General features: G+C 41.9%; 2 protein-coding genes across 3 annotated transcripts; both read right to left on the reverse strand.

The window, feature by feature from the left end:
* Window positions 1-3243: 3243 nt before the first annotated feature.
* LOC116734256 (protein piccolo-like) lies at window positions 3244-11241 on the reverse strand. 2 transcript variants are annotated; one of them, XM_032585532.1, is made up of 7 exons: window positions 11057-11241; window positions 10564-10600; window positions 7860-8142; window positions 6339-6608; window positions 5064-5143; window positions 4089-4956; window positions 3244-4010 (listed from the first exon to the last, which is right to left on the reverse strand). In XM_032585532.1, the coding sequence occupies exons 3-7, from the start codon at window positions 8001-8003 to the stop codon at window positions 3774-3776; spliced, it is 1599 nt and encodes a 532-aa protein (XP_032441423.1). In that variant the 5' UTR covers window positions 8004-8142; window positions 10564-10600; window positions 11057-11241; the 3' UTR covers window positions 3244-3773. The 2 variants fall into 2 exon arrangements, with proteins under 2 accessions (XP_032441423.1, XP_032441424.1); XM_032585533.1 differs by lacking the exons at window positions 10564-10600; window positions 11057-11241 and adding an exon at window positions 9000-9733.
* LOC116734255 (protein SOGA3-like) lies at window positions 11057-18290 on the reverse strand. The gene is made up of 8 exons (XM_032585530.1): window positions 17537-18290; window positions 16499-16723; window positions 16244-16402; window positions 15481-15549; window positions 14948-15217; window positions 14483-14863; window positions 11489-12151; window positions 11057-11391 (listed from the first exon to the last, which is right to left on the reverse strand). Exons 1-8 carry the CDS (start codon window positions 18230-18232, stop codon window positions 11281-11283), a joined length of 2574 nt encoding a protein of 857 aa, XP_032441421.1. The 5' UTR covers window positions 18233-18290; the 3' UTR covers window positions 11057-11280.
* Window positions 18291-20071: the final 1781 nt, after the last annotated feature.

Consider the following 20071-nt stretch of genomic DNA (forward strand, 5'->3'; position numbering starts at 1 on the left):
AGACTTCCCTCTCCCCAATCACTTCTTCCAGCTCTTCCAGGGGAATCCCAAGGCGTTCCCAGGCCAGCCGAGAAACATAGTCCCTGCAGCGTGTCCTGGGTCTTCCCCGGGGCCTCCTCCCGGTGGGACGTGCCAGGAACACCTCACCAGGAAGGCGTCCAGGAGGCATCCTGACCAGATGCCCGAGCCACCTCAACTGGCTTCTCTCGATGTGGAGGAGCAGCAGCTCTACTCTGAGTCCCTCCCAGATGACCGAGCTTTTCTATCTCTGAGGGAGAGCCCAGACACCCTATGGAGAAAACCCATTTCGGCCACTTGTATGCTTCACCACACCTGATTCAAATGATTGCATTACCTCATGATGCTAATGCCCCATTTATTTAAGTCAGATGTGTGGCAGGGAATCCCTTAAACATGCAAAGGCCACTGCTTCTGGCCTATTACTCTCCACTTGCAGCCTGACACTAATCAAACACTTGCTCCTTGTTTAGTAATCACCTCCCCAGCCTCAATGCTTCTCAGTTCAGTCAACTCCTTGCCAGATCCATCTGCCAAGTTCTGTGGTTTGTTACCCTTTGGTTCAATTGCTCACTTGTGTCCTGTAAATTTAAAAACACAGTTTTTCTCTAACCTGCCTACCTCTTGTTTGTGTTTGGGGCCTCCACAATCTTCACCATTCCACATGGTTTGTATTTATGAAAATAGGTGGTGTTTTTTTGAGTGCGGTCACCGTTGTCGCTACCATTTTGATGTGTGATGAAGACACCTTGGCCTTTGTGTCATGTCATAGGCATACCTCAAGGAATTTGGATGCCATAGACCATCAGATAATTGATCAACTGTCGTAAAAATGTAAGTATAAATGTAGGAAATTTGAGTAATTATGAGAACTTAAAAATCTTAGCTGTCATATACCAGCACGCAAATAATCCAAATGATTGAATGCCACACACTGCTTCTAGAGGCCAGTGCTTCTTTACGAGATGCATAAAATGCTGAAAAGTTGGATTTTTTTCGCCCACACCATTCAATAAACATACTCGAATATCTGTTTTGTCTAAAATCTTCAATAAAATTATACTGCAGTAAAAGTGGAATTTATTTTTAGTCTTTTTTTTTACACCTCTTTAACAATGATGTAAACTACTGAAGTCAGTAACTGGCATCAATAATTTACAGTGGAACTTCTGTAACCCAGAATGTGTTTGAAAATGGTCTAACTTCACCTGTGTATCAAGAGTATTCCAAATGGATTCATAGACCAGTAGAGAGGGGAGGCTAGATTTAAAGGCTGAGTATCGATCCCATTGGTTCAAATGTTCATAGGACACGTATCCCAAGAGGGTGTTCTCAAATGTCTGTGCTGATCCCAGGAAGGCAGCACATTGACACGTAGTTATGATGTACAGCAACTCATTGAAAAGGGCAGATCAGCACTGTTACTTCAACCAAAGCCATAAAATGAGCTGATGTGTGCAACCAAATAATATTGAGGAAGCGCTAAAGTGTATCTGGATTGATAATTGAGAGCACAAACATGAAATGTAATGTAAAAACCAGACATTTCAGTTGAATTAATGCAGTTTTTATTTCTTCCTGGGTCTCCTGCCTGGTCTTGGAGTCGGAGTGGGTGTGTTGTCTTGGCCTGCTGACGTCAAAGAAGCCATGGCTACGATTCAGCTGTCCTCTCTTGTTGTGTCGCCCTTCTTCTCCCTCTGTCGTCCGGCTGTCCGAGCTCTTATGAATAGCCTGCGAAGCAGAGGGACACGCTGTGCCAAGCTCTGCCATCCGGTGTCAGCCTGACCGGATTGTCTCAAAACAGGGAATCACAGAGAAGAGCAGTAGCTGGAGAAGAGGATGAAGAAGGGGGTGAATAAATGCATATCATTCAGAATTTATCCAGTTGTTGATCTATTTCACAGTTTGTTTTATGCAGGCAGGGGGTTAGGGTGCCAGGGAGATTGATGAGAAGTCCTGGCAGGACATCTCATTAAAATACCAGCGCATGAACTAGGTGCCAAACTGTAAGGAAGGTGGTCATACACACACACATTAAATCTAGAATGAGAGAAGACTCCAGAGATAGAAAGGTGGCAGAGAGGAAGTAATATGTTGACACTTGTGACAGAATAAATAACACTTTTACAACCAAAAATAAAAGTAAAACAAATAAAAATCCTTAAGAGTCTAAGAAATTTGAAAATAGTCATTTAAACTCAAATATTACTTTTCTTTTGGTTTGATTTTTTCATTGGTGCAAAGAAATAATGATATCAGAGATAAAGAAAACATGGCTAAAGAGACAGAGGGGAATTTGGGGGGGGGGGACAAAAACTCCTCCTCTTCTTTATTTATACCCCCCAAGACAGCAGGCTAAGATTTCTGGCACCAAAACACACGTCACGCTTGCTATTTTGGTCTGAGGTGCTGCATAGCACCAAGAGGTTGGGTGACAGTACTGAGGCATTATGGGGCCAAGGGACTGTTCATCCTCACACAAAGCATTTAAATTACTTTTCACGGTTGAACTACCTCTATCGGGGTTGAAAATGTGCACCAGACCATGCACACATGTGCATTTGTGTATCTGAAGTGGTCACTCTGTGTGTACAGTAGCAAATAATGGACAGTTTGTGCTCCATGTGTGCAGATGTGGGAACTCGAGAGCGTGTGAAAGCGTGATGCCTCACCCTGCAGAGAGCAGGAGGTGTCAGGGAGGCCAGAGGTTGTTGAAGCAGTCTTATGAGGCGTGAAACACAGAGCAGGAAAAGTGATCTCTGTCCTCACAGCACACTGGATACCCTGATAACGACGGGAAGCATAACTGTTGCTGAATAATGACTCTACAGTGTTAGCGTACTCTGAAGTTTATTCATTGTGACAAATGGTTTTGGAGAATAATCTCTTTAAAAGTGCATTGCTAGATGACAGCCCTTAAACTGCACTATATTTTACTTATTTGAATTCAGTTTAATCAAATCATTGTGTCCTTTCATTATATATATACATATTTCCTGATATGTATATTTCCTGATATATATATATATATATATATATATATATATATATATATATATATATATATATATATATATATATATATATATACACGTATATATTTTACTGGTGAATATTTTTCACCAGTTTCTTTAGAAGTTAAAAGATTTAACTTCTTAATCTTTAGAAGTTAAAGATTTCTATTCTTTTATAGTAAAGCGACACAAGGCAATCCAAAACACGGGATCAGCATTTACTTTAAGCACAGTCATATTTATTACCAAGAAAAATACATGAAAGGCATATTAAAATCAATTGTCACAGCTATTATTTGAACATCTGCAATACTTTGCATCATACAGTCCAACACACTTTTCAGCAGTCTACAGGTCGCCTCTGGGAACTTTGTCCCAACTGGATCCCCCTCTGGTAACGAGACGGCATTTGATTCAATGTATCAACCAGAAAAGCTGAAAGTGCGCACCCTCCATCTGGGGCTGCATGCTAATCCTTCACATAGAAAAACACTTTCATTTTTATACAAAAAAGTTAAATATCTGGGAACAACAAAGCAATATGGTGAAATGTTGGTAGAAGTTAGGCACAGAAGAAGTTTAAAGCTGCAGCATCACCGGTGAATATGGACGTTATGTTTAGAACACATCAGGAGAAAGTTTTCCATTTCCTTTTAGCACTCAGAAAACAGGAGGCCCTTATTATTTACAAATATGTTGTTGTACAAGGTGATGGGGACAGATGTCATTAGATGGAAGATGTCACATAATGATAGTCTCTGTCTGAAGGGAGTAGGAAATGGGAGGCCGATGCTTTAGGCCAGGACTAGGGGTGCGAGTAAGAGGGCTAGGGGGCCTGTAGATTGGGCCTGACGGGGCACTGATTCTGGCAGTAGGCGTACGGTTGGCCCATCTGGAAGGAGGTCTCTGGTTGGCGGGGCGTGCAGGACGAGAAAAACTCCTCTTGGGTCTTGCTGGAGACATCTCTGCAGGATTTACCTGGTGGGAAACATGCGGCTCACAGTTACTCAGAGATTAATTGTTGGCAGAGCTGAAGACATATGAAGGAGAACCAACCTGCTGTGGCTCTTGTCCGTAAACCATGTATGTCGCTCTGGGATTGGAGCTGTACTCATGCTGGATCTCCAGCATGTCCAGCAGTTCTATAAGTCCTTTGTCCCTCAAATAGCCAGAGTCATGTACATCCTGTCTCCTTGGAATCCGGTGAGTTCCAGGAGAAGGACTCGTTGTCCTATAATCTGTTTTGGGCTCCAGTTGCTGCTTTCTTGCTCTCCCTCCCTCTCTGTCTGCCCCGCTGTTAGCCCGGGGTCGGACCTTCGGGCTCCCTGGTACCTGAGATCTCCCCAGGACCTGTTGGGGAGCAGACTGAGAGCCTTTAGCACTACTGCAGCCTTCTCTCTGATCCTTAAAATGATGCCGAGCAGAGTCTAATAATGAACCCCGGTCTTGGCTGGGCTCTGTCTCTGCTGTCAGCACATCAGAATTTGCTTGGCATTTCTGGTTAGGCACGCGCATTGGCGCCTTGCTGGCTCCTCCGGTGGCTCCCAGAGCTCTGCGCTGACAGCAAGGAGTGGGACACTTTGCCTCTGGGGATGGTCCCTGATGGGTCACCACCCCGGATTCGGTGAGTGTCTTGCCCTCATTCTCTTGAAGCATGGCTCCAAACTTCCTAAGAACTGAGGGGCTGCTGCACTTTCTGTCTCCCAGGACTCCTGGAGTGAAGGACTTTTTGTCCAACAAGGGAGACTCGGCTGTCAGGACTGGGAACTGAGAACGTGCTGATGCAGCAGAAGTATCTCTTTGTCCAACAGGGGGCTTCGCACCAGTGTTTTCCTCTCTGTGGGGGGAACCCCTCATGTGAGACACTCGGTTCTTTATGTTTTCAGTTTCCTCAAAAGTGCTCAAATATTGGTCTGGTCCAACCCTGGATTGACAATAGATAAAAGACAAAAAAAAAAAGAAATTTTCAAAACGCAAAATGTAGGTTTCATTCTTTTATTCACTTGACATGTCAGTGAAAGAAGTTTCTACCTGTGATTTCCGGATTGTCTTCTGGCCTCATCCTGGAATGCAGAGATGTCCTGGTTCACCTTAACTGTGTCACTGAAGTGCTGAAAGAGATTAAAAAGTAATTTTAATGTCTGTTCACGGTGTCTACCAAATATTGAGCAACTCTGGCATCATTCAGCTACGTACAGCTAAAATACGTTGATTTTTAAAGACATATATTCAAATTGGCTGTTTACTAGAATTGACCAATGATTGTCCATCCATAGGGACCTCCAGGAGACCAACCCAGGCATCCGTCCCTTCAGTGACCCTCTCCACCTCATTCTGTGTGATCCTGAGGTGCTTCTAGGCTAAGAGGAACTTGTGTTTCCTCCAGGCTGTTTTAGGCACAGAAAACCTCCAAAGGCAGATGAGCAACAACTATCCGGTAGGAGAATCCAAAATCGGACATTTCTTTGAGTAGTAGGTGCACCGTGCAAAAACACTCTTTGGTGTGGAAATTGTTACTCAAGGAAGAAGTCGTGGAGATTACTACTTTCAGTATGAGTGAGGTATTGATAATGAAGTCTGGGGAAGCAGAAAGATATGAGAAGCTATTGAGGAGGAAACTGTTTTTTGAAATCTTTTACAACTTTTTAAGATTCATCTAGATTGCAAGAGAGAGCAAGATGTGATCTGTTTTATCCTTTTGAGCTTTTAACATTTGTCATGTTGAAAATGTTAACATTTTTAAGGGAATGACACACATTGACTACTCCTTTAGTAATGCTAGCCCTGCTAACTGTGGTGATTACTTTGACATCAGCTTTGAATGTCACTTCCTCAATAATTTTATATTGGTTTTCAAATAGTAAAACAGTGTTATGCATGGGCTGCTTTTTCTCACAAACTCACTTTACAAGTAATATCAAGAATCAGTCATCACATCAAACAAACACTTGTATTATTTTAGTTCCTAAACCGAAATCAAAATCTCCTAAAACTGGAGCAGTTAAAAGCTTTACAAAAAACCAGGGATGGAAAATTGGTCATTAAATTCTGACTGGAGAATTTCTACTGATGTCCAGTGGGAACAGAGAGTCTATCATTTCAACCTTATTACCCACTACTCAGTCATGTGCCTACAAAGTGCACTGGGCTACATGAGAAACTAACTTAGCCATGTAAGCACTGTTCAGGGAACTGAAATCAATACATTCCTGTCAGAACCACAGCTCTGGCTCACATGACATCCCACCTGTCTTGTTTTTGCAAATGCCAGCAGAACGAGGCACGAGGGTCAAGGAATCTACTCACCACGTGGCGAGCTCTGTTGTTCTTCCGGCTCGTTTTATTCCCCTTCTCCAGATAATCCTGCAGGAAGTCTCCGATCTCTGAAACCCCGTTGGAGCGGCAGCAACTGTAGCCGTGCCCATCATGACCTCTGACACGATTCCCGCTGTGGGAACCAGGCGCAAACAGGACATTGCTGTGTTGCCTCAGCTCACAGTCAGATGGGCCGCCATTTTTCTGGTTGTCACCAGTGATGTCGTTCGCTCCTCTGCGGGCCTGAACTTCATTGTACAGCTTGAAAACAAAAAGGAAGAGGAGATCATGAAGCCCTCACTGCTGTTTTTACATTGATTTGACCTATTTTCCGCAATTATAACAGATATTACGCAAAATCTGCCCAACCTATATTTGTAATCAACACGTGCTTTTCCACTTTGAAGAAGCATCTGTTTGATACCTCCCTCAGGATCCACTTTCAGGCTATGTGTCTAAGTGACAGAGAGGCTGAATGTGTCCCGCAGGTCTGTCAGCACAACCCAGTTTAATTAGCTTGTTAACATTTGTCTGTACTGCTGCTCCAACGAGGTCATGAGGTCGAGTCAGTCTGTGTGCTGCCAACTGTTTAATATGGAGCATACACACACTTTGCACCAATTACCGCTCCCTGGGGAGACAATCAGGAAGTACCTCTAGTACAGAGGGGTAATATTAAGCTACGCTTGTTTATTGTCTTCCTGTAAAATTTCAAATCTGTTTTAGTGCAAGTGAGTTCAGGGAACTGAGAAGGTTGATGTAAATAGTGTAAAGAATGCTGCGTTTATGAAAGCAAGTTATATTTTTTCCATAATTTGTTTTTTTTACAGTATGGCCATTTTAATGAAATACCAGAGAACATTTTGCTGAGGCCTGAAAGAGGCAATGAGTCTCAATGCTACCCCTCCCCCATTTAGTGCTGCACACTGCCAGCCAGCTGTTTTAAAGGAGAATACTTCTTTTTTTCAAACAAAGAAGAAAAAAACATTGGTTGTTTAGTAACAATTTGTGAACTAAAATAAACAGACAGTCATGGTACTGGAACCGAAAAAGCTCCACCTACCTTTCTTATCAAGGTAACACTGCTTGATTAATTAATGTGCCTAAAAGTAAAAGTTTTGGTTCAAAAAGCTTCTGAAAATCTTTGCTTACTTTTGTTTATTCCACATTTTTGCTTAACTATGTTCAAAATCCAAATAACAGTCAATATAAATTACAGATAGCATCATTTAACTGTCATAATCAGTCCATAAATACAAATAAATCGATTATTTTTGTGAAAATACGATCACAATGACGTTCTGGTTTTACTCAGGGTTATCATACCACAAGAATCTCATATTGGCCAAAATCTTCCTGTGACACTAGTATTTTATATTCTAAGTCTGCATTACAGTTTTTAAAAAAAAAACAAATCTCAACACACCAATTGAGATTACCAAGAACCCATTTGGATTATGTGTAAACTGATTTTCCACTCTGACACTAGATGTGTTTCCCATCGATTCTTACCTCTTCTATTTTCCTCTGGATGTCCTGCAGCTGATCCTCCCACTCCTGCATCTCGGAGTCAAAGTTGTCCGCGGTGTCGGGCCTCTCCTGCCCCCACCCCCGGCCACCGCATTCCAGCCCCAGCTCCAGATCGATGGCTGCCATGACGCAAGCCGTTCGATAACCCTGAGGCTCTGTTGAATAGCTGCTTCCGCCCCTCCTTCTTCTGCTTTGCTCTCTTCCGTTAAGAGGTCACAGCCGGGGTGGCAGTTAGGTAACTGATGGGACCGATGACCTGAAATCACTAAAAAGGACAAATGCATGAAGGAAAATTTGATTTGTCTTCAAGATAACACGAAAATCTAGGCCGCATGTCTATTTTTAACAATAGTATTTAAGGAAGATCGAGATTTTGTTTCAACAGTTTGACTATTTATTCTGTTTCAACACTCAGAGGACAAATATTCACAGCCCCACAGTTTTGGCATTCTCCTTCAAAATCCACTGCTGCCTTCTGTACCACTGCAGCACATGTGTGGACAAGTGTTACAAGACGGATCTTTATCAGGCATTTGACCTCCAGCCTGCCTCTTCAACGCTCACTACATTCAGGAATCAGAACACGCAACGCTACGCAACGAGATGCTCGGAACATGACCAAGATGTTAAAGGTCGATTCTGGGTTTCAAAGCTAGACATTCAAATATCCTCCTATACATTTTCTAGAATATTCGACTTTAAGCTTCCTAATTAATCTTATTTAATCTTAGCAGCATAAAAGAAATTAGGAGGGGAAGGGTTTTTGTTGTTGTTGCCATAATTCAGAATGACAAGCATCCTTGTCGAAAGTGCCTGAATGTACCAGCCATTTCCCTCCCACCTGTGATGTAAGAGTGGAGATATTAATAATCCTGTAACTATGCATAGTAAGGTGACTCAATGTCCTGTGGACAGAGACAATCTATGCCTGGATCAGGGAAGTTTATTTAAAAAAATCAAGTACATGGCTTATAACTTAGCAAAAATATGTAAAACTGGTCAAAACCCTGCTTCTTTCCTCTTTTTTCAAGTTCAGACTATAATAGTTATAAACTACATGTTTAACATTTCCAGAAGAGAAAACACCCGCCTTTTAGTCTTAATGAACCCAGCAGCTCTTACCTTAACTCTACACAGAAATGCTCCCTGTCTTGCAGTAAATATTTCCTCTGCTCTGATCCCTGTCTCTCCAGCACTTTCACTCCCCTCGTTGCAGAGCTGTAAAGTCCCCTCTTTCCGTGTTGCTGCCCTTCTCTTATGCCCCGCTCTGTTACGTAAAGCCCAGCACACTCGATTTAAAGGGTCCCCTTCCTCAGAATTAAGACCCAAGCTTTGAGCTAAAGGGTAAACATCTTCTGTTCCAGCTGGGGTCCCCGGGCTTTATACCACCAGCCCAGTGCGCGCCAATCGGAGTCGGGATCAAATGTCATAATGTCAAATTTATTCCAGCATTCGAAGTCTCATTGGGACGACTGTCGTCACCAGCATCCTGGCTATAATTACCGGTGCACACAGAGAGAGGGAAAGTGTTTACATAGCTATTTCAGCTGCCGCTGCTGTCTCGGCCAATGGGCTCCTCTGTTGCTACTCTGCTTATAGGAGGCCTGGGCAGATTTCGTCTTGTGACCTGACCGTGCTGCAAATCATTTTTCCAAAGGAAGCCAAATGGGTGTGGGTGACACAGTGAGTAATAATGTGTCACAGTCAATAATATCTTTATTGAACACAGTCACGGAAAGGAGACTGTCGGGTGGATGCATGGCATGGTTGGCATATTTTAAGGTCATACTTTGAATTCTTCAAACTTCAGATGTGATTTGTTGTTCTTTTGCACTTATGCTTAATTAGTTCTTAGAACATAAAGGAAAATAAAAATGAAACATCAAATGTTTTTGTTTTAGATCAAAAAAATGACCTTCCGTTCCAAATAAAAAATATATAAATACCACATTAAGTTAAGTTGCAACGAAAAATTTCAAATAATTTTATTGGGATTTATGTCGTAGATTGTTTTGTATTAATAATCACCAACATTTAACATAGGGCCCTTAAATGAAAAAAGAGGAATACCTTAAGAAGTTCTGATAGATGAGTCCAAAATTCAACTTTTGAACTTTTGACCAAGTAAAGTTTAAATGCCAAATTCTATATATGGAGGACAATTAATACAAAAATCATCCTGGCCAATGACTCTAAAAATACACCCGAAGCTACAATGTGATGGTTTAGATCAACCCAAATATGTACTAGGATGGCTAGGATCCAATTGAGAATTTGTGCAAAGACTACACAGACGCTCATCAACTAAATGAGACCAAATGGGGCTAATTACAAAATGCACACAGCTTTCATATTTTTATTTGAGAAAATACAAAAATACATATATAATTGTCTTTAATCTTCACATATTGTCATGAGCTTTGTCTTGACAACATGTGAAAAATGTCAGCGTATGAATACTGTGCATGTATTTATGAAGACTTCACCCTCACTGACAACCGTAGAACCAAATCAGAGTTCTGTTGGCAACTTTAGCATCACCTGAGAAAAACAGCCCACGTTTGACCTATCAGTTTTCCCTCTAGTGTAAATGCCCTTGGATCCTCTCCCCACCTGTTCTCTAATACGATAAATCATCATTTGCCTTGGCAAAAGAACTAACAAACACACTTTGTCATTACTTTACCTTCAGGAAACAACAGCAGGGTGGTAGGACAAGTTTTCTGGAAAAGAAAGAGAATTTTGCATTCACAGCATGTTAAAGATAAAAATAGATTTTTAATCACGTCAAGGACAAACTGTGGTCACGTCTTTTGTTTTGGAAGATCATAATTAGACAAAGATATATTCAGTAACTACAAAATGCCCCTTTCTAAGGTGGACTTCAGATACTAAGTGAATAAAACTATACAAACTAACTGCATCTTAAAAGGTAATTACATCTTAAAACTAATAATTTATACTGCTAGTTAGTTCACAGGTGCCAAATAATATAATTGGAAACTGACTTTTGTGTTTACAAACCAGCTTACGTTTGTCAGGTATTAAAATTTAAGCGCAACAAAAACAACAAAAGCAGAAGAAATCCCAATCATTCCTTAAGTCAGGCAGTAACCATGACAACCATGTATGTTGCAGGATGAATTCATTGGAAAAAACCCCCACACATAAACACTCACCTTCTGTAGTGAGGGATGCTGATAGTGATCTGTTATGATATTAGAGACTCCAGTTGTTGAAGCTAGTTAATGAGCGGAAAGGGTGAGGGCTGAACTTTTTCTGTGCTTTAGATTACCATGGCAACAAATGAGGAGGTTTTTTTGGGGGGGCAGAGGGGTGGAAGAAAAATTAAATCAACATAGCAAACACAAACAGGGATGATTTGAACATAGGGTGGCTTACATCACAGAACAAAGAATAGAGTAAACAGGAAGACTAGTTTAAAGATAGTGGCATAAGAGAGGGATGAGAATAAGACGAGTATAAGGATGAGCAAAATGATTGGTTGGAACATCTGAGGAAAACATAAGAGGTGAGAAAAAGAAGAAAAGTCAGTATTCTCTTTAGGACTTTTGAATGCCGTCATGAAGCTGAAAGATTTGAACTCTCACCGACAGCGGCTCCTCTGCCTCTCTGTCCTCAAGCCTTGGCACCTCCAGTCTGTCAATAAAAGCTTGCAGCTCTTTTCGGAAGGCCTTCATCTGGGCGTTAATGCGATAAAGTAGTTCATGTTCCCTGATCCTGCTCCCATCGTCCTCTCCGCCGTCCTCTCCTGGCCTCCCAAACATCAAATCGCCATTTGAAACGTACACCCTTGCCTCCGAGATGATGGTGGCCGTGTCGGCAATGAGCCTGTCGATGGTGCGCACCAGCCTCTCCGCTTCCACGCGGATGTCTATCAACTGTTGCCTGTCGCGGAGGTTGCAGTGGCCACCGGGCAGGAAGCGAGCCAAGGCAGAGGAGGCGGAGCCCTCCGGACCCGGCGGGGTGTAGAGGCCCCTCGTGGGCGTCATGCATCGGCTGCTGCCGTTGTTGTTTCTCACCTCGTCCGAGTCGCTTTCCCCGCCCACGGGGCCCTCCCGTTTGCGATGAGGAGGGAGCAAGCGGGAGGAGGTGGAGTCCTCGTCGCTCTCGCGACGGCCGCTCGCCGCTCCACCCGCATCGCTTTCCGCGTCGCTGTCTCGTGGGCTGGGCCGCAGGGAGAGATGGGAAGCCAGGTCGTAGCGTTGCATGTTGGAGAGGAGCACACGGTTCTCATATTGAAGCTGCATTACCTGATGGAAAAGAGAGGGGGAGCAGTGAGACAGGAACTTGTTGTGGTTGATTATGCTTTTTACAAACAAAATTACACAGATCATGAAACCATTTAGGATTCATTTTTATCCAACTTTATGTAGGAAATTACCAAATGACCCTCAGTTATTTTCTTAACAATTAGTGCTGATTTGTGTTTGGTGTTGATCTTATAGAAAATAACACAGCCAAATATGTTTGTAGAGCAAATCTGTCACTGACACTGCATGGCAACCCAACCCACTCTGCAGTATCCTGACTGGGCAAGGCAGGACACACACACACTGCATCGCACTTAACAAAGGCTGCCCCCAGAAGGTTTCAAGAGGGTTTGTAGGTGGTGCAAATGATCATCTTGTGGTGACGCTCTTAAAGAAAAGTCATGACAGAATTTCAAGAATTTTCTTTAAACAGTTATCATATGATGAAATGAAGGCAGGGATAGGAGACAGAGACTGATTGTTGTGGGTCAAAAAGAGGACCTAATTGCAAGTAAGTAAATAAATAATATATTTGTGGACTTTTCTGGCTAATTGTTTCAGTCAATGGGTGGTAATAAATTGTTGACCTTAAGTATAAAAGAAGGTGAAGACATCCTGAGCTGTGCCAAAGCAAACTCACAGTGATGCATGAAAGTACAACAGCACTTCTGTCCTGCATATAATGTACGCTAAGTGCGTAAGTGGTCTGTTTCTTTAAATCAAGCATTAGACCCATGCATCTTGAACTTCACAAATTCTGTGATGTTACAACTATAAACTTCATTGTTTGTATTTGGATTCAAAAAGATGAATAATTACTCAGAAGATGAAACGTGGTTTTAACTAGTTTTTTTTCTATTTTTTTCACAAAAAAGAATTCTAAATGCTTGTCTCAGTTGCATGTCATTTGTGGAGTGCATAATTATTGGGGCATGAGTTAGCAATGCATAGGAGAGGTGCACTAGCCTGGGAGAAGGAAATGGCTAAAATGCACCAACACGATAGGGATATTGAGGCTTTTATTTTGAAATTTTCAGTAAGCTTCATTTTAAAGGGCCACACTAATCCCATGTGTAACAGTGGTTGGGCTAAACCAGTCATATAATGCCCAAAACAGCAATTACCTGATGTGAAAAATATGAAGGCTTTTATTTTGTAGGGTGTGATGCCTTTATTTTGACAGTCCAAAGTTATTGTCAGTTTAGGAGCCATTTATCACCAATGACAAAAAAAAAAACATTGTCGCTTTTCTGCAAAATTCACCAACTGCACAATCCTTGTTAAGTTACTACTGTGAGTAGTATAAGATAGGTAGTATTTCAAATGAGCATTTGTTTTATAAACAATAATATAACTTATAAATTGAGATGAGCGTTTTTCTGATAACGAACTGCCAAGAAATATAAATCAGATTTTTAGTTTAGTGTTGAAGGTCTGTTATATAATATATTTAAGTAGTATTTCAAAAGGGCAGAAGAAATCTTATGTTTTTTGAACAATAACAATATATGTTGTTAATCTGTTGCTAAGAGATGAGCGCGTTTTTTTGGTAACCAAGTGCCACGAAGTAAACATTTGACTTTTACTTTTGTGTTGAATGTCTGTTTTATAATACATTTACCACTGATGACACACAAAAAAAGTGACTTGCCTGCCAAATTCACAATTCTTGTTAAGTAGTAAGTACTATAATGTAAGTAGTATTTCAAAAGAGCAGAAAAATCCTATGTTTTTTGAACAATAACTATATATGTTGTTAATCTGTTGCTAAGAGATGAGCGTGTTTTCTGGTAACCAAGTGCCATGAACTAAACATCTGAGTTTTACTTTTGTGTGGTAGTAAGTAGTAATACTTTCTAAATAAGTAGTATTTAGAAAGAGCAGAAGAAATGGAGGAAGTCAATGTAAAACAACATGCTAGTGATGCCCCACATGCAACTGGTAGCATTTAGGCTAACATTTGCATTTTGGCTAATTTTATCTTATAAGCTATTTCTAACATACTGAATGGAATAAGTCCATGTTACTCAACATGCTTGTGACGCTCCACATGCTATTGAGTACATTGCACCTTACTTTCGCATTGATGCTAATTTTTAGCATCAGAAGGCTGAGTTTCAACTGACTGGCACACTTTGGCCCTTGGCCCTTTTAAATTTCTTCAGAAATGTTCTAGTTTCGTTTCCTTCAACTTTGCATGTTGGCCAATCACACAACATCTCATTACCCTGCACCGTAGTTTGTGGTTGTAATGTGACTTAATGAATGTAAAATGTTAAAGGTTATCATCTTATTATAAGTACATACAACATAGATAATAAAATTTCAGACCTTGCCACTGAGATCATTGATCTGCAGCCTTGCAGCTTTCAGCTCCTCTTGCAGATTTTCTGATTTGGCTCCATCAGGCGTTGCACCTCCTGAACCCCCTCCACCATGCCTGGCTCCTCCCTCGTGGGTCCCGGCCTTGAAGCGCAATTTGTTCAGCTCTGCTGTCACCCTCTTGTTCTGCTCCTCAGCATCAGCGAGGTTTCTCCTCAGGAGCTCGGCCTCGTCCTCCACCAGCTGCAGCTGCTGTCGGAGCTCGGTCAGATCGTCGCCCAGGCCTCGTCCCACGCCCGACCCGCCCGTCGCATCACGCCCTGAGCTCCCGGCACCCTCCCCCTCACCGCGGAGATCATCCAGCTCAGCCCTCAGACCTCGGTTCTCAACCTGATTGGAAAGACGGAGACCAACTTGAAAAGATTCCAGAAATTTCCCCTAAAAAAAGCTTTTCACTGCATTGTCTGGTCTTACCTCCAACTCTACTATCTTCCTCCCCAGGATGTTGGCCTCCTCTTCCACCAATCGAAGCCTCAGCTTCAGCTCTGACTCGCGGGTGGTGGGCGGACCCCCGGCCTCCCCTTTGGGATGGGTACTGTCCAGTTCTCCGTAGAAGGAGCGATACTTCTGCAGCTCTTGCTCCAGGAGGTCCTTTTCCTTGTCGATCTTGGCCGCCTTCTTCCTCATGAGCACGGCTTCCTCTTTGATGAAAGCTAACTGGCACTTCAGGTCGTCGTTCTCCTCCTGAAAGACAAAAAAGAAAATCAGTCTCTGCAAAAATCCGCAAAGACTCAAAGACTTAAGATTAAAGTGAAGATTTTGAGCCCCAGCCCATCAGCCAAGAGATTGGGCCAAGACGATTTTTAACTTTCACTAAGCCTCTGCAATTGCTTGAGCACTCCTGTCTACATATGAATGACATAGTTGATCGTAGAAAAATGATTGGTTCAAAACATGAAGATACTTTGACATGAATAGAATTCCAGCTGTTAATGAGAGCTTCTGACCTCAGTCGGAGTCTGTGTTGGCTTCTTGTCAGCCTTCTGGACGTCTTTGCTTCCCCTTCGCTTCTGAGACTAAGAGAGAGAGAGGACAAAGGACAGTTTAGGCCTTCATGCTTTTGTTTCAACAGCATACAAAGACGTACAGTGCCAACTCAAAGTAGTGTATAAATATTTTCAAATAAAAATCATAAAAGCCATAGAACCACATATTGAAGCCTCTACCAGCTTTCCAGATGTGGACACATTGGTTTTTTGCTCAATTTTCTTTGTGAGATAGCTTAAGCTCAGTCAGCTCGGATGGAAAGCAACACAAGATCATCAGTATTTAATTCTTACACAGATGTTTTGATTGGGATGCGATGAGATGCTGTTTGTTCACTGATATTCTGTGCAGCTGTACGTTAGCCTCTTTTTACTAGACGACGTTTGAAGCTGGATTTTATTTGAGGGAAGGAGACTAAATACAACTTCACACTGACATTCAAAATATTATGTGTTAAAAATGTTCATTTTCTTTCCACATAACTTGTACTAGTGACTTAACAGGATGTGAAAAAGTTCAGAGTATGATTATTTTTGTATAAAACTGGATTATGTGCCCATTCCAATTAAAATGGACAATTTTGTTATATTTTATATTTAAAATATCTGCTTTTTTTTTTACATGTTTTATAAACAAATTAGGTGTCAATGCACTGCATGAAAACTTCGGTGGTACCGCATGATAAAGACTACATTTAGTCTTTGCTACCAAGCATGGCCTCACCTCTTTGGTTTTGTCTAGTTCGTTCTGTAGAGCCTGTTTGGTCACCTCCACCTCTATGAGTTTCTGTCTCAGTTTTTCATTCTCCTCTTCTGTCTTTGTCCGTTTCTCCTCCACCTTCTCCAACTCGTGGTGCAGCCGCACCGACACGTCCTTTGCCACCTGCAACAGAATTAGCAGCAGGACTAATAACTCCGACAAATGCTTTGCACGACAGTGTCAGAGGAGGACTGATGGGTTTTGACTGTCGGCTTCTACCTTCAGGTCCTGCTCCAGGCTCCTCAGTAGCTCTTCATCAATCTCTCCCGTCTGGGCGTAGCGCAGCCTCTTCCTCTCGGCTTTGCGCAGTCGATACTGCAGGATCCGGCAGTTTTTATTGGCCCGCTCTAACTCACGCCTCATTTCCTGCAGCTGGCATGTGTCTTCCTCATAGAAGGTGTCTCGCATCTCGTCCATCTCGGCCCTCATCTCCTCGATCTCACACTGGCAAGAATCACACCAAAGATGAGCAGATGGGTCATTAATGTAGAAAAGCATGCTTGCCTGTAGTTTCACATTGAAAAGCTTACTTTAAATAACCTTTTAAATTATTTCTTTCTTGTTCATTCATGAACTTTTATTTGCAACTATACTTTGATTTCTTCTTTTTTTGATCCTTGACTGTTAGTACTATTAATAATACTATTAGTATCATGTATTTAATATGAACTTTTATTTAAAGTGTTTATTTAAGTTTTTCCTGATTTTGTTATCGATAATGCCAATGTGCTCTTTACTCACCAGACATTTGGCACCAATATGCTTCCACTTTAATTAGTTTATAGTTTTTTTTCTTATGCATGACATTTTTGTGGTGCTTTCCACCACAAAACACAAACACACAAAACACTGTAGCGAAAAGACAATATTTTAGAGCCAAATAATTTAAGCTCCCAATTATCTCTCTGCAGTGTGGCAATTTATACTTTGTAAATTTTTTTAACAGATTTAAAGATTTTTCCAACATCTTCTACTACATTTAATATGTATGAAATCCTTGATTGTGACTATCTGATTAGTTCATTTTAAAGACAAAACATTATTGATCCAGGTGAATCAATATCAGTACAAGCTAATGAATAACATTTTGCCCCTCCGTATAGAGCTTAGCCTTCTTCTCGGAAGAATAATCAACAGGCTAAATGATTGATTGCCCATCTTTTAATAACAACGCCAGAATACATACTATTTTTCTCTGTTTTTTTCCTCGTATTTTATAACTGTTAACAAAGAATCATCCAGTGATTAAGCATAAACCTTGAGATCATCATTTTCCTCCAGCAGCCTCTCTATCTCCTCTTCCAGGGCCTGGTCCTGCTGTGTCACGGACGCCTCCTCCGTCTCCCCCGCAGCCGGATCCGGCTCTCCCTGCGCGGCCTCTACCCCAGCAGCGCCCTCCGTTTTGGTCTGCATCTTCACGCTTCTCCTTTTCAGTCTCCTGTGCGGATGAGAGTGAATCGGCTCAGCCTGAAAGCATCCTTCTCTCCCCCAGCCCAAGTCGAGGCCCGCTCCGCAGCCCCCGGCGGCGCCGCTTCTCGTCTCCCGCTGCCTGCTATCCTCTTTTCTCCTCAGAGGAGAGGGTTTGTTGGGCAGGATTCGTTGGTCAGGGCGGCGTTTGAAGCGGGGTGTGCCTGTGGCAGAGCGGCAACCCGGTGGTGCTGGTGAATCTACTCTGGCAGCATCCGCCCTGTTCGGCGTGAGATCAGCCTCAGCACCAACTGGCTGGACAGCTGCTCTGCTGAGCCTCTCGGGCTCCCCCTCTCGGCCGTCCGCGGATCTGGTTTTCCCCGCCTCGGTGTCTCTGCCTCTTTCCGCCCTCAGGGAGGACCTGGACCTGTTCGGATGTTTGGCAGCACGCTTGCTCGCTCCATCTTGAGCTCTGCTTCGTCCCCATGAGCTTTTACCAGCTGCTAATGTTGTCGAAGGATCTGCAGCGCCACTGGCGGCTGGCATAATTTGCGCTTCTACTTAAATCGATTTCACACATCCCCCAGTTTATAATATAAACAGACAAAAATACATCAAATTGCTATACATAATTTCGAAAGTAGTGCGTCTTTGCTTTAATTCACTTTCGTTTTAATGTTAAATGAATAAAGTTTCAACTTGCATAAAGGCGCCACTAGATGCCGCTTTTCTCCAGTAGTGTCCAAATGCATCTCTCGTAAAAATAAAACCAAAAATGTCTGCAGCAAAGGTTTCCACCAAAAACTGACTTTCCAGATGGAACATTAACTCTACAAAAATACCAAAGAAGTTTGGTCGATTGCCTTTTCCTGTTTCCTGGACTTTCGGAAAACCGCAGAACCATTTGGAAAACTGAGGGCACCACCAGGCACCACAAGGGACCATGGCCATGACGTCAGAGAGGACGTCAAACCAGGAAGCAGCTTTAACATTCAAATTCAAAAATACTTTATTAATCCCAAAGGGAAATTAAATAACATAACATGTATAATCACTAATTTTAGCACTCCGTCACTTTAGAGCTATTTTTTTTTCTCCTAAATATCCAGGGTTGTTAATGTAGATTTTTTAAGAACACAAATCAGACAGGTGAGAAAACCTGTGCATAATGTAGTTGGTCCTCATTACATTCGCACTAAGTCTGGTTGATGATAAAAAAAAATAATAATAATAATAATAATACAAAAAACGTACAGCACTTTGCAGAAATATTCACGTAAACGTTTCGTTTTTGTCATTACACCAACACGTTTTATTGTGTTCATTGGAATTTCATATGTAAGTCTAACGCGTGCTGATAGGTGGAAATAAATGTTTTTCAATCAACCAATTAGTATTTTGCTCCATCTGAAATGAAGGACCAAAACTGGTCCTCCATAACATGATATCCTTTGCCTGATCTGTAATATTGTGTTGGTTGAGGGATTCTTAGTGGTATGTTGCAGATTAAGTCGACAAAGGAAACATTTTCTAAAAAAGAAATGTTATAGTCATACTACAAACTAGACAGTAGTTCAGCAGACAGTCGCTGGGACCCTCCAATGTTAATCTGTGAGCTAAATCAGTTACTTATTAGTTGGGCTTTTTAAATTGATATTAGAAAAAATATATTAACTTTTTTAATAATATTAAAATTCACTGAGATAGACTGATAAATATTATCTCAAGAGAAGTTAAAATTTGATAATTCTTGTATTTACCCCCACACGAATGATCCAGAGATAAATATGGTCCAGCAGAGGTCGCTCTCCATACTTCAGTGCAGCGACACCGAGGGTAAGCTGTTCCACAGACCTAGAGCCAGTAAAACGCTGACTGTTTCCACTCCCTTAGTCTCTCTTAGTCATTTAACTGCTAATGAGATGAGTGAGAAGCCGGTCAGGTTTGTAAGGATTTAAACTCTGCTAAATGACCCTTCACCCTGTTTCATACTGTGGTCTGCAGACTATCAGCAATTTCATGCAACTCTAAGCCCCAGCAAACCTGTTGACACACACACACACACACCCCCACACACGCACACACACCACACACACACACCCACACACACACAAAAAAAACAACAAAACAACAACAATGAAGTAAAGACAAATTTAGCAACATGTAAATAGTTTTTCTAAGCCATCTCTGCTGACTCAAGTTGTATTTGAATACAGCTAGTTTTATTAACAATTGCTCAATCCGCTCCATAAGTCTGAGTGCCTGTCCAGTAACGTGCAAACAGTTTTGTTCATTCCTGTTGCAGCATGGAGGGGGAGCAGGTTATAGTGCCCTGTGCTAAAAGCCTTGACCCGGCCTTTGCAATCCTCTTAGTCCTTGGCTTAG

Source organism: Xiphophorus hellerii, chromosome 15 (assembly GCF_003331165.1).
Source record: "Xiphophorus hellerii strain 12219 chromosome 15, Xiphophorus_hellerii-4.1, whole genome shotgun sequence".
Lineage (NCBI taxonomy): Eukaryota > Metazoa > Chordata > Actinopteri > Cyprinodontiformes > Poeciliidae > Xiphophorus > Xiphophorus hellerii.